Source organism: Buteo buteo, chromosome 4 (genome assembly GCF_964188355.1).
Source record: "Buteo buteo chromosome 4, bButBut1.hap1.1, whole genome shotgun sequence".
Classification (NCBI taxonomy): Eukaryota; Metazoa; Chordata; class Aves; order Accipitriformes; family Accipitridae; genus Buteo; species Buteo buteo.
The window spans coordinates 59,267,442-59,280,349 of NC_134174.1; the positions used below are offsets into that span (position 1 = coordinate 59,267,442).

Sequence of the window (12,908 nt, forward strand, 5' to 3'; positions counted from 1 at the left end):
TCTACCGATTGACAATACTGACGAGTCATTTCTCTTACCTGATTAAAGCAGGTGACACATTTGCTACCATTTCCTGGAGAATTTTCCTAGCTTTTTTCTTCACTTTGTTGATAGCTTTAGGATCCGTTTGAGCAAAACTACCTGGAGCACTTGGTTCAGAAGCTTCATCTACAATGGCCTTCTGGACTCTTAGCGTTAAAAAGTAAAACTTATGAGACAGTCCCACAACAGAAGAGTTCAAGACACAGACAATAACTGCTGGGAATGAGCTATATATTACAGGAGTAACTGGCGGGCATAGAAGAATATGCACACTGAAGTATTGTGCACTCCAAATGCATTAAATTTAGTTCAGTAGTTTTCTAAGCTTTGATTAAATAGGTGGATGATGGATGAATATGCTCAACTTTGACCATATAAAACAGTATGTACGTAGATCAGAGGCATGGATATCAAGTGATTGCCAATTTTCAGAAATGGTTAATAAGGTTAAAAATACAGAGAGAACAGCTGAAATCTCCTCTTTGTTAATATTTTCTTTTTCCTGCCATAGCAATTTCACTTACCTCACTAGACAGGTTTATGAAGCGGCTATTTTGCACTTCTACAGCATCTTCCCCCTTGAATTCTCAGTTTTACTAAGTGTAACTAAGTTTTATAAGGGCTATTTTCCCCATTTAAAACATACCTAAGAGAGATTAAGTGGTTTAACACACCATAACTGTGGCACAACGTGGTCTGCTTTACTTTTCAAAAGCAACACTATCATCTCCAGATGGGACTCGAACATTAAAAATTCAGGAAAGTTAGGAATGTTAATGTAGGCAGTGTGTGCCCTCTGACAAAAGTAGACTCAAGCAGTGGGCACGTGGTTGAATTTTTTTGTGTCCAGGGAAAACTGATACCTTAATAGCTAATCAGGGGCTCAATGTGCCATTGAAAATGAGGTATATGAAACGGAAAACAAGCTCCACAAAGTAAAGGGTGGGTATTTCATTCTATAGCCTCTTTCCAGTTTTGCCTCGCACTCTTGGTGTACACTCAAGTGTACACTCTGAAATGCTGCTTTCCTATTATTTCTGAAACACTGACAACTTCTGATGACTGCAGTATGATTTCAGTGGTAGTGATTTACATGAATTAGATAAACAAACGTTTGAAGAGTTCCCATGTAGCAATTTATTTTTCTGTGTACTGTCTGCTGTCCACCACTATGCATCATTCATCTGGAGATTTATAATTATTAATCTCCCCTCTTTTACTATTCAAACAGAAATTGCAAGCTACAGTCCTGAAAGGCTGTGCTGAAGATACTGTATCTTCTAATATTTTAAATAGTCTGATTGCCATAACCTGACACTTCTAAATTCTGAAGTTGTATTATAATGTATCAGTCATTCAAAAAAATCATTTATTTTGCATTATCTTACCTGCTGTTATTCAGCACATTTTCTGTCAGATTCTTGGCAAACATACCCTTATGAACATCCCTCTCTTGCACAAAAAGGACATAACAAAAGCGTCTTGCAAGCCACCCTCTGTACCTACAAAAATATGAAGGGTATTTGAGAGTGACCCTCAAAATATTTCACTGCCAAAAAAAATAATATTAAAACCACCTAAAAATACAATTAAGAAGGAAAAGTAAGTACAATTTTATGAAGGGCTGCCTAAAAGCTTCTGTATCTTCTAGTAAATTGCCAATATGTTAATGTTATGGATGAAATAACTGATGCATAGCACAAAATACCTGAGACAACTGAGGTCTACGTTACTTCAATTCAGGGTGATACTGGCCTTATAACATCCAGAGTCTCACAGGAAAGTAGCCACACACCAGCATACACATTTTGTCTGTCCGCTGGAACCGACTCACCAGCTCAGCGAGGACAAAAGAAGAGCTAGTGCCGATTTCCGATTCAGTGACTTTACAATGAGGAATGTAAATGCCCAACTAAGAGGTTTGTCAACTGCTTCAAGAAACACTGAGTCCACTTGGGAAAGTTGCTCACATTGTACGCAGAGAGTAAACTCTCACAAACACTTCTGAAAATATGTTTGCATTAGCCACCAACACTAAAACCAATTTTTTGGTAATCTTTTCTTCCTTGCTAGTGTTTTTAAACACCCAGCCCTATGTGCTTCCTACGTACCTTCTCCCTGCAAAGTTTTAACAGGAGTAGAACCACTAAATAATCAGTAAATCTCTCTATGCATTCAAGTGTTTAAGTAAAGCAACTTAGCTCATGCAGCCAGTCTCTTCCTTTTAAATTAACCCTGTCCTCCACTCTCTGGATCATATAAGCAGCAATCACCTGAGAAAATGTTACTTTGAACAGTTTTCCTAACATCACAGAAGATGCATGTGACACATGAAGGGCTAAAATCCAGTCCCCAGCAGTGAATATTGACTATTTTCTCTCCTCACCACCCTCACTCACCAGGCCAGGACTGGACAAGCCACCACTCATGCAGGACTCCTGAACAGCAGAGCTGATGGGGTGGGACAGAATTAACAGTTGGAAGAAGAAATTAAATTCTGGCCATTCCTAAGACTAGAGCAGTCAGTATTATGCAAAAACCCTGTCCTGAGGACTGCTGGTGCAATGCATCGCTGATGCTCTAGTGAGAGTCCCAGACAGAACCGTGGGTGGCAATGCTCATGCTGCTTTCCATGCTGGAGTGCCGCTAAGGTCTCACTCCTTGTCGTCACCCGAGTTACTGATCTTGGCTGTTAAACCTCCCTGCCACATTTCAGTGAATTTATACATGTGTTAAAACCAGCTAGGAAAGATGAGAAGGAACTTTTACACTACAAAAGGCCAAACCACCTGAGTGCACAGGCCACTCGCACTGTTAATTGAGTGCACACGCACAAGCCATTGGCACTGTCTGACACATAAAGGTTATACAAGTATTCAGACCGTCTCAAAGGACAAAGAATTTTGCTATTCATGCTGTCAGGGAAGTAGACTGGTGACTCTGTTTTAATTGCTTTTCCATTTTTCCCTTCTCATCAGAGTTTGAGAGCCTTACTGATTTTTCTAAAAAGTGAAGTTAAGGATATGCTTCTTTCTGACAACAATTTCGGTAACTATGAACATATCATCACAACAGCACACAGCTATTGCAGGGATCTGTCAAGGTATAAAGGCTTCTACATTCATTTTACAGCTTAGATATGACATAGCATAATTAGAAAAATCTGTTTTCTAATCGTGTAGCAATGATAGCAGACAAAAACCCCACAGAATAGACCCAGTCAAGATATATTATAAAACTGACATATTCACATTTCAGAAAAAGGCTGTAGTAATGTCTCAATACAGGTACAGTATGCTAGCAGTTAAAGAGAATCCCTCTTGCTTTCTAAGGCTAAGAAACTGTGACTATGTAACCCCATGAGACCTCAGAACTTCATTAAAATTCTCAATTTTCAGGCTATAATGACATTCTGAGCTAAAGGCATTTTATTTCAGAATAATTCATTAACCCATTTTTTGTTGCCCTTATATTTCTAATTTAAGTAATTCTGACCATTCAAAACCATTCAAGCATTAGACTTCTGAAACTAATTTTTTAAAAAAATGTTAAAATTAAACACTATTTCTGTTCTTTTTCTGTATTCTAAACTACAAGCTCAACTCTTAAAAAGACATAATTAATTCAAATTGAAGAAAGAACAGCCTCGAACATTAGCTTCCTCCCTCTCAAGCACAGCACAATGCCGCCTTTCTTCCACTGAGACACTTTGGCTCATTTCTTTCAGGCTGCTGGCCTCTCTTTGTTTGCTCTGACTCTACGACAAACACTGCAGGACCTGCTTATGCTAATGATTACCGTAAAAACCTTAGCAAGCATTATTAACTTTCCAAAGAACAGAATAAAGATTTTTGTGCACTTCCAGTATCTTCATCCCAGAACACAAGATATCTTTCCAAAAATGCTAAGATACACCATCATCATTTTTAGGTCATATACACCATCCTTCAGGAGCTGCACTCTGCCACTGAGGCAGAGGAAAGACAGTCTCGCAAGACATGTTCAGATTTAATTGTCATTAGTGATAATAGTCAACACCTAAATTGTGAGCCAGATCTGCTCAGTAAATTAAAATGCAGCCTGAAGTCATTCTTGAGCATGGGAATAAAACTGCTCCTCTCAGCATTATGCTACGGATGCTGCCATTTGCACTAGTGGAGAAAGGATTTAAACACGCTCTGGTTTTTGTGAAACAGGTTTGACCCTTACATTCCTTGTCTATAACCCCAGAGGACTTTGCCCAGCTCCCAAATACACACAGCCGGATTTAAAAAGTACATTAACTTTCCTGAAGTCAGCACCAATTCCTGCATTTTAGGATAGCAATATATATTCACTCAGTCCGGACTATCCTAGAGATCTCCCTGTGTAAGATCAGAACACACTGAATTTTAAAAGCAGAATAAAGACTTGCTACATTACCTTGTATGTGTTTCATTGATATATATAACATTACGTAGACCCAAAGAAGGAATACTAGCGTTGAAGAAGTTATCCTGTAAAACCAAGAAAAAAAAGGTTGGCGGACTACTTCGTTACATAGGAATAGTTGTGTCTTTACATTCATCATAACATTTAAGATTATGCAATGTTTTTCACCTCTGTTATAAACAAAACCCAAAGCAGAGAAGTGCTGAACTTGCTTACAAAGTACACACAAACTGTTCTGAAATGTAAATGAAATTCAGAAGTTCACTATTCCTAACTAAAATACTTTCAAAGTATTCTCTAGGCTTTACTGCATACAGAAATGGTTGTATTGGTTGTATTCTTCAAGCCAGAATATTTTATCGCATTCTGATGTAATATAAACCAGGACTTGTCATAATACAGAACTCATATTTGAGACAGAACTTTATGAAGCCACATTCAGCGTTAGTATAACCATGAGCCTTTTGACACTCAGTCTGTGACAACCAGTTTGCCAGCAGATCAGGCATCACATAACGGCAGCCCAAGGGTCAGGATATCCATCCATGGTTAGGTGGCAAATCTCCACATTCCTGCTCTGCCTGAACAACAAACTCAATCCAGCCTTCTACATCCCTGATACAGACTCTACATGCCAGGCTATTAACTGTTTTGGGATGAGTTTGGGAGCAGTTCCACTTTGGATAAAAAAAATATTCCTTGCCAGGAAGACCTAAACTTTGATATTACGTATTCCAAGTAAGTACCTTGACCGAGAGGCTAGTTTCTTTCTGCCCAAATAATACTTAATTATAAAACTGGTAGCATGCCAACAGTGAATTACAGCTAAAACCACTGGGACTGTGCATGTCAAGGAAGACAAAACATGACAGTGAAGGAGAAAGATGGTTACCAGCAACAGCTTAGCTGCAGAACAGCCTCACTACCAATTTTGCAATGGGAATCAGGCAAGAGTCTCATTTGTTTGTAGTTTGTTTAGGACATACCATTTGCCACAAATTAAAATATGTAAGTATCCTATGTCATTTGCAAATCAGGTAGAAATTACGTGCTACAGTGGGAGCACACAGTCTTTTGCCCCATGTTGAAGCATAACTGCGTAGTACATACAATCAACAAATTGTTGCTCTAGGCTCTTAAGAGGAAACTTCAAGGTAATACTAATTTCTTTGACTGTTCATTGGTAATTTTTTGTGGATCTTAAAGCTAGATGAAACGTTCTGGCAAAGAGAAGTGAAATGACTTACTCTTCGTCTCCCAAAAAATCAGCAACAAAGTTAAGTATCACTGAATGCCCAAGTCCACTCCAGTGCTTTAATCATTAGATTATAACCTCGCTCTGTGAAATTCATCCTCCAGCTGTAATGTCACACTTCAGCTTTTCCTTATTTAACTCTTCCCCCATCCTGTGTCAGGCAGAGGATGTGGTTCTGTGAGACAAGTGAGCTGATACTGCATCTCCCTGCTTCTGCGAGGAAGAAGCCCAGCTCCTGCTACCACATCCTACCCTTTCCCACCGAACACTATCCCTCACCTCTTAACTTACACCATCTCTAGCATTCATCACACCCCTTAACGAGCCAACTTCATTCAGGCATGGCAGAAAACTAATACAGCCAGAGTAAATGAATAAATAAAGCAGGTAATTTTCTGCATGGTTAGTGAACTTGATCAGCCCCCAGGAGAGCAAGAAGGAAAACTATAGGGAGAAGCAAGACTGCCCACTCTGAGCATCGGCAAGCTGTTAGTTTGGCCAACACACTTAAGGAAATGTGTCTCACTCATCCATCCCTTTTCCTTAAGAGAATTAACGAACAGGCTGCTCAAAAAAAAAAAAGAAATATCTGGAGTCTAATGAGAGGATCTGCTTTGTTATTGTCTGCTGCAAGGATGGTATTTTCTCCTTGTGGCAGAAGACAATAAAGGGCTTAATCAGGTCATGCCCCTTTCCTGAGTGGGATCTCAGGATAGGCAATTAGTTTCTTATTAAATGGACAAAATTCAGAACAAGATTTTTATTTTTAAAGCATAATTCCCAACTTGAGAGGAACAGCCTAATTACTAACAGACTAATTACTAAATGTATAAAGCCCTAAGTTGAGGATTCCTACACACCTTTTTACAAGTCAAAACACTTAAGTGTCTGTTAGAATTAGTCTTAGTTTATCTAATTGCTTGTCTTGTTGCCCATATCACACGTAGCCTTCACAGAACATTTGGATTTCTATCCCACATTTGTATGTCATTGCTGCAATTTTCTATTCTGGCATAGGAATAGAGTGAAATAACAGCTTTTCCTTGGTCAAAGAAACAAGCAAATTCTCACTCCAGTCCAGCCAATCATGGAGCTCAGTGCAGGTGTAACTGAGTGCGATTTAAAGCCCAGGGTGTACACGTAGTCAAATTACATGATGAACTGGTTGTAAACTATATTATGCCATTTATCAGCATTTTGCATCTTCAGTTTATGGAAAGCCTGCCCAAAGCAGTTCAATAAAGTTCACATTTTAAATCAGCTTGCGCAACCTCTCTAGAGCCACCATCTTGACGCTGTTCCCAGCAGACAAATATCCCCACTATCATAACTGGCACTCCTTGTTTCCAGGCTGGGCAGAGTAGCCAGGAATCAGCCAGGTGTAGAAAACCACCCTGTCTTCTCAAGCACAGGATTAATCTCTTCGAGTTTGAAGGGAACATATTGCTTACTTTCAAAACTATACTTATTCTGTGCATAGAGAATTAAGCATCTCAAAAGTAAGCCTTAACATAAGCACCTAAAAGTATGCCTTTCATATGCACCACATTCCCATTATTAATCTACCAGAACAGGTAATTTTTTTCCATACAATTTCCTAGTGCTAATTCTGAAGAGCTGTTAAGTTTTGTGCAAGGAGTAAGTCCGCACTGAAAAGTGGAAGACAAAGCATCACAACAGGTCTGTATCATCCATTAATTCCATGACAAAGAAAATATAACCATAAACAAAGTGAAAAACTATCTTTCTTTATGAAGGAAGAACACTGTGACCTTAATTCTGAAAGTAACAAAACTACTAAAACTTCATTACGCTGCAACTACAAGTTATTGTCAAACATAATCCAGTCCGTAATCTTCTTACCCGGCTCTGGGGAGTGCATACATAGCAACACCGTCCCACAAACGGCCTTTTTCTGCTCAACAGAGTCTCTTTCCATTTTAAAGTGGCGGATCGGAAGAGAGTGGGCCTAGAGTTACACTCTCCCTGCAGAACAAAAGACCACTCTGTAAGTATCCAGAAATATATGTTTTACTGGGTATGTGAAAATTTTGAGTAAGAGGATTTGCCAGACACAACAACAACAACAAAAAAAAAAAAAAACAAAAAAAAAATTACCCCCCAAAATTACATAAAACTAACATAAATTTTTCCAAGATTTTTCTAAAATAAATTACATTATCTCCAGACAATGCCATTTTTAAAAATAAAAGCAAAAGCACACTGTTGTACTTACGTATCTTAAGCACTGCAGCATTTGCTGACACACAAAATTTTAAAATAATAACTCTAATAAGAAACAGCAAGGAAACTGACAGCCGAGCAAAGTTGAAGAAATTAACAGTAAATTACACTCTTAGTAATGTAGGGGTGCTTGTAATATGAGCAATGTATATTAAGCTTTAACTGGACATCACCCTGTAAAATCGCAGGAAGACTGAATGTACACAAATATTAACTCCATTGACTCTGTACACCCTTTTTCAGCAGTTTCATGCAAAGTGATATGAAAAAGGAACCACTGTGCCTTCTCCAATGTTACGCTGTCTTTCTGAAGATTATAGAACCAAAAAAATCAGAGTAACTGTATTCACAGAACACATTCTCTTATGTCAGGATGTAATGAAAATATACTTAACTATAATTTTTACAAAGACATTGACTGTTCCCAATAAAGTCTACTGAATTATTGCTTGCCTGAGAATGAACACTGGATTGCCATTTTCTGAACCATATATTCTAAGTTTTTAATAAAAGGGAAGTTACAGAAACAAACCAAAACATTGTTTAAAATAGCACTTTTAAGTGGAAGAGAAGCAGGATAGAACCAATACCTTAAACGAGCATAAGGTTTGGGAAACACAAATACAGAACATCACATACTCAGCTAGAAAGCCAGCCCAGCGAGAAACAACCAGAAAGTCAAAAGCAACGCTCAAGATGCCTAAAAACTAAAACGTGCGTATATCACATTTGGCAAGCGGTATAAATTGGCAACTATTCCAAGGCTAAGTCTTCCAACTAAAATAAACAAGCATCAAGATGCTAAGCCTGGCCCAATCGCTTCTCTATCACCTTCTGTAATGCTAACTCCAAAATTAACCAACTTTGTAACAATACTGTCCTCCTTCTGCTTGCCTCCAAGCCCTGACTGAACTCACCACCACTTTCTTACAAAACCTCCTTCCCATCTCTTTTGTCTCACCTGCCTCTACCCCACTGCCTCACAGATCTTTTGGTTACTGCTAGTTGCTGTCCCATGTAACTTACATCTAGCTAGACAGAAAACCCAGCTGCCAGAACGTGTGTCCCTTCCCTCAACGCTGACCATGTCTCCAACTGTTCTTCTGTATCAAGTTCAAACTCCTCCTCCAGAGCCGTGTCTAATTCTTCCTGACCTATGCTTCTAAACCAACTGCTACCAGCCCAGTCCCCATGTGGATCTTTTTGTTCCACCCAGATCTCTCTGCTCACTGCCCCCTTTGCCTCCTCCAAATCCCAAGCCTCATTCAACAGAGGACACAGACTTTTAATAGGCTCCTTATTTATATCCGCCAAATTTTCTCTGCCTCCTGTATTCCACGAAAAGCTCCAGCTACAATGGCTACATGATCGTGCACCGTGACATCACCGTGCTACATGACCGTGAGGAGCTTCAGGCTCCTTTTCACTTGTGCATTTCAAACTACATCCTTCAGAACAGCAATGAGGTTTCTATTTGACTTTCTGTTTGACCTCAGCCTACTCCAGAATGGGATTCTGCACATTTACTGCTCTATAAAATGATTACTAACATCACATCAGAAGACTGTAAGACTATCAATAGGGTTTGATAGGGTTATTCTTTTCTAGCATCATTAGTCTTTGGCACAACACTGAACTGTTGGTTCCTCCTTACGTTTCAAGTTAAATTAAAACCAAACTGTATCATGCATGAGAGAGGTGATGCCTTATCTTCATTCTTCTTCATAATAAAAAAAAGTCCACCTTCGACTTGATGAAAAAATAAGATAAATATGGCCAGTAACATTCACAATTTTTACTTACCCATTCTTCACTGGAATGCTTACATCTACTGATACTACACTCTGCTGAGGTGGACAAATAGGAAACATCTATTGTTCCAAGGGACAAAGCAGTTTCATCCATGTCCCAGGAGTTGAACTGAAGATCAGAAGCTGCAAAATAACAACATACATACATACATATATATATACACACACACATACACAGAAACACATACACACACACATAATTTCAGTGATGGGTATCTACCAAAAAATTAGCAAACTGATATTTTTGCGCCCCTCATAAAAGTTAGGTTCTGAAGGAGTTTCACTGCAGTCAGAAATCAGCATGATTTTAATACGATAAAAAACACAGCATATTTGATTTCCATAAACACAGCACACCAATCAGCTACCTCCCTGTTTTTCTCTCCCTGCTTTTCTCCTCATTACAGGTCAGTATAGTCCCTTTATGCTTTTCCACTGTTCTTCACTGCATGGTTTAAACCACGCAGCCACAAGAATACACATTTCAGCCACTTTCAAAAGTTTACTATTCTCTTGCACTCCATGACCTCACTCTTTCATCATTTGCTTCTCAAGGACACCTATTATCTTCAAAAAAATTCATTAATGTTCTCTCCCGAGAGATCTCCTATCTCACAGTATATTTTATGCGTCTGATCTAGCTGTAGTCAAACCAGTTTGCAAACTCCTCGGAGGAAGGAGTGCTCTATACAAAAAGCACACCCCTAAATCTGAACGCGCTGCTGACATAAGTGACGTTTTGGCCTTGTGGGATTAAAAAGCAGTAAAGTCTAAACTTGCACTATTATTTTAAAAGGGAAGTTTTATAGTTCATATAATAAGCACAGTAAAGAATTCTCCCTTGGCCAAAGAAAAAAGAAAGTAGGCCAAACATATCAAAACCACTTGGCATTGTATGGTATATCCACAAAAGACTACGGATTCAACTGCTTTGTTATGGTGAGCCACTGAAATAAGAATCCAGGCATTTTCGTCTAGAGAAACTGTAAAGTGGCAATACCGCCTCTTCCATCTGTCACTGCAAAGAAACTTACGCTCCAGCCAAGCTACGAGCCATCAGGAATGAGACTGTTCCCACCCTGTACGCTAACATTTGCAAAAGCAAGACCTAAAACTTTAGTCCAACATTTTGTCTTTCTTACCGTCCTCCCCAAGCAGGCACAAACCTCTCCCGTAATACCTCCACGTACAGAGCTCCCCATACAAACCAGCGTTTGAGCTAGTAAATCCACGCACATACTTACCTTTACGCACAGCCTAAGTACATAAGTTATCCCTTTTTCTTGGCTGGCTCTTATGCTCAATTTGCCGCTTTTTTTCTTTTTTTTTTTTCATTAGCGCTCAGGCAAATTAACATCTACACCACCCAGTAGATAAAAAAAAAAAACCCCGCTCACGACCGCCCGGACGGTGAAAGCCAAACGCGTCCTCCCTGCGCTCAAGGTGACCTTGGCCGCACCGGCACGCATAAAAGAGGAACTTTAAAAAAAATACGTAATTAAAAGCCTGCCCGCGCAACGGCAGCTCTCCACGCACCTCCGCCAGAACCTGCCCTGCCGGCTGCCCGCTCTCCGCCGCGGCGCTCACGCTGTCGGCCTGCCGCCGCACGCCATCCTCCGGGCTCCCACCGGGGCTCCGGCCCCCCGCGCTCTCACGGCACCTGCTACAGAAGCAGAAACGCGGCGGCTGAGCGCAGGTATCGCCCGCCGACCGTCCCCGGGGCAGCGCCGGCGCCCGCTGCCAAGGGGCCGTCCCCGCGCTCCGCCGGACGCCGCCGGGGGCGGGCGCCGAAGGCGGGCACCCACCGCCACCCGGCCGGGCCCGGCCGCCCCCCGCCCCGCAGCTCCCGCACCCTCAAACGCCGCCGCGGGAACGGCCGAGGCTCCCCGCGCCCGCCTGCCCCCCCGCTCGGCTCCGCGGCAGCCGCGGGGACCGGGCCCCCCTCGCACACACACACGCTCCGTCCCCTGACAGGAGGCGGCGCGACAGGCGCCCTCCGCAGCCGGGCCGGCCGCTCCTCCGCAGCGCCGCGCAGCCCACGCCCCCTCCCGCCACGCGGCAGCCCCTCGCCCGGTCCTGTCCTGCCGTTCCCCCGCCGCCGGGGGCAGCGGAGCCGGAGCCGGGGGCAGCGGAGCCGGAGGCGTGTGCCGCGCCGGCCCCCCTACCCTCACGGCGGGCTCCGCAGCGGCCGCTGGACCCCTGCCCGCCCGCCGGGCCGCGCGGCGGCGCCGGGCCTGACGCGACTTCCTGAGCGCCCGTCGCCATGGTGCGGGCCCGCCGCCTCCCCGGCCAGCCCCGCGGCCGCCTGGCCTCTCGCCGCGTCCCGCCGGGGCGGCAGGCAGAGAGGAGAGCCCGGGGCCGCCCTCCCGCTCCTCGGCGACGCCTCTAGAGCCCCGCGCACCCGCTGCGGTGCCCGTCCCCGGGCCGGCGAGCGGCTCCGGCCGCCCCGGCTTAGAACCGCGGCCCGGCGCGGCCTCTCCCCCTCGGCGCCGGGTGTCGCCGTCCGCGGCCGCCGCAGGTGCGGGGGCATGGCCGAAGAACAGCCCGAACCGCCACCGGGCCGCCTCCCCGCCCCCTCCTTCTGGCGGCAGAAGGGACTGACGGCTGTTCGGCGCGCAGATCCCAGCCGCGGAAAAGAAGAACGCGGGGAAAGTCACGTAAAATCGCGTTTCTGGGGGTTTACAGCGACGGGGAGCTGCGGCTGCGTTGCCGCCGAAATGAAAACAATTGCAGAAAATTCGGGACGGGTATCGATCTGCCCACCCGGCCTTGCGGCGGTGCCAGTTTGCCTTTCACTGAGTGCAAAAGCAAATGTTGATTGAGATTGCTGCATATAGACAAACATGGGCTGAGAGTATTCTTTGGCTTTGGCAGTCTTGGGCTATTTAAAGATAGTCTTTCTGTGGCTCAACTTGAGTTGCAGACCTCTGGGAAGGCCAGCACCCACGTTCCTTCTTCGAATGTCCAGGTCTTCACCGTTATTCAAAACAGTGCAACACGGGAGTAAAGTGACAAAATACGGGGTGTCATTTTACGCCAGTGCAAATACTCTGCTTACAAATTCAAATAACCCAAGGAGGTATTCTCCTCCTAGAAGTCTCACTTCTAGATGTCGTTTTGAATTT

The 12,908-nt window shown here is 43.2% G+C and overlaps 1 protein-coding gene across 3 annotated transcripts in view; it reads right to left on the minus strand.

Annotated features, from left to right (window-relative positions):
- Nucleotides 1-12,537, minus strand: part of GPAM (glycerol-3-phosphate acyltransferase, mitochondrial) — a 33,368-nt gene extending 20,831 nt beyond the window's left edge. For 2 of the 3 annotated variants that reach the window (XM_075026381.1, XM_075026379.1), the window contains exons 1-6: nucleotides 11,320-11,624; nucleotides 9,776-9,906; nucleotides 7,592-7,714; nucleotides 4,465-4,538; nucleotides 1,431-1,544; nucleotides 39-188 (exon numbers count right to left, since the gene is read on the minus strand). In XM_075026381.1, the coding sequence (XP_074882482.1) occupies nucleotides 39-188; nucleotides 1,431-1,544; nucleotides 4,465-4,538; nucleotides 7,592-7,714; nucleotides 9,776-9,877 (563 nt within the window). In that variant the 5' untranslated portion in view covers nucleotides 9,878-9,906; nucleotides 11,320-11,624. Of the gene's footprint in view, nucleotides 1-38; nucleotides 189-1,430; nucleotides 1,545-4,464; nucleotides 4,539-7,591; nucleotides 7,715-9,775; nucleotides 9,907-11,319; nucleotides 11,625-11,948 lie in introns of those variants that run through there. The other variant, XM_075026380.1, reaches the window with a different exon arrangement.
- Between the last annotated feature and the right edge of the window lie 371 nt (nucleotides 12,538-12,908).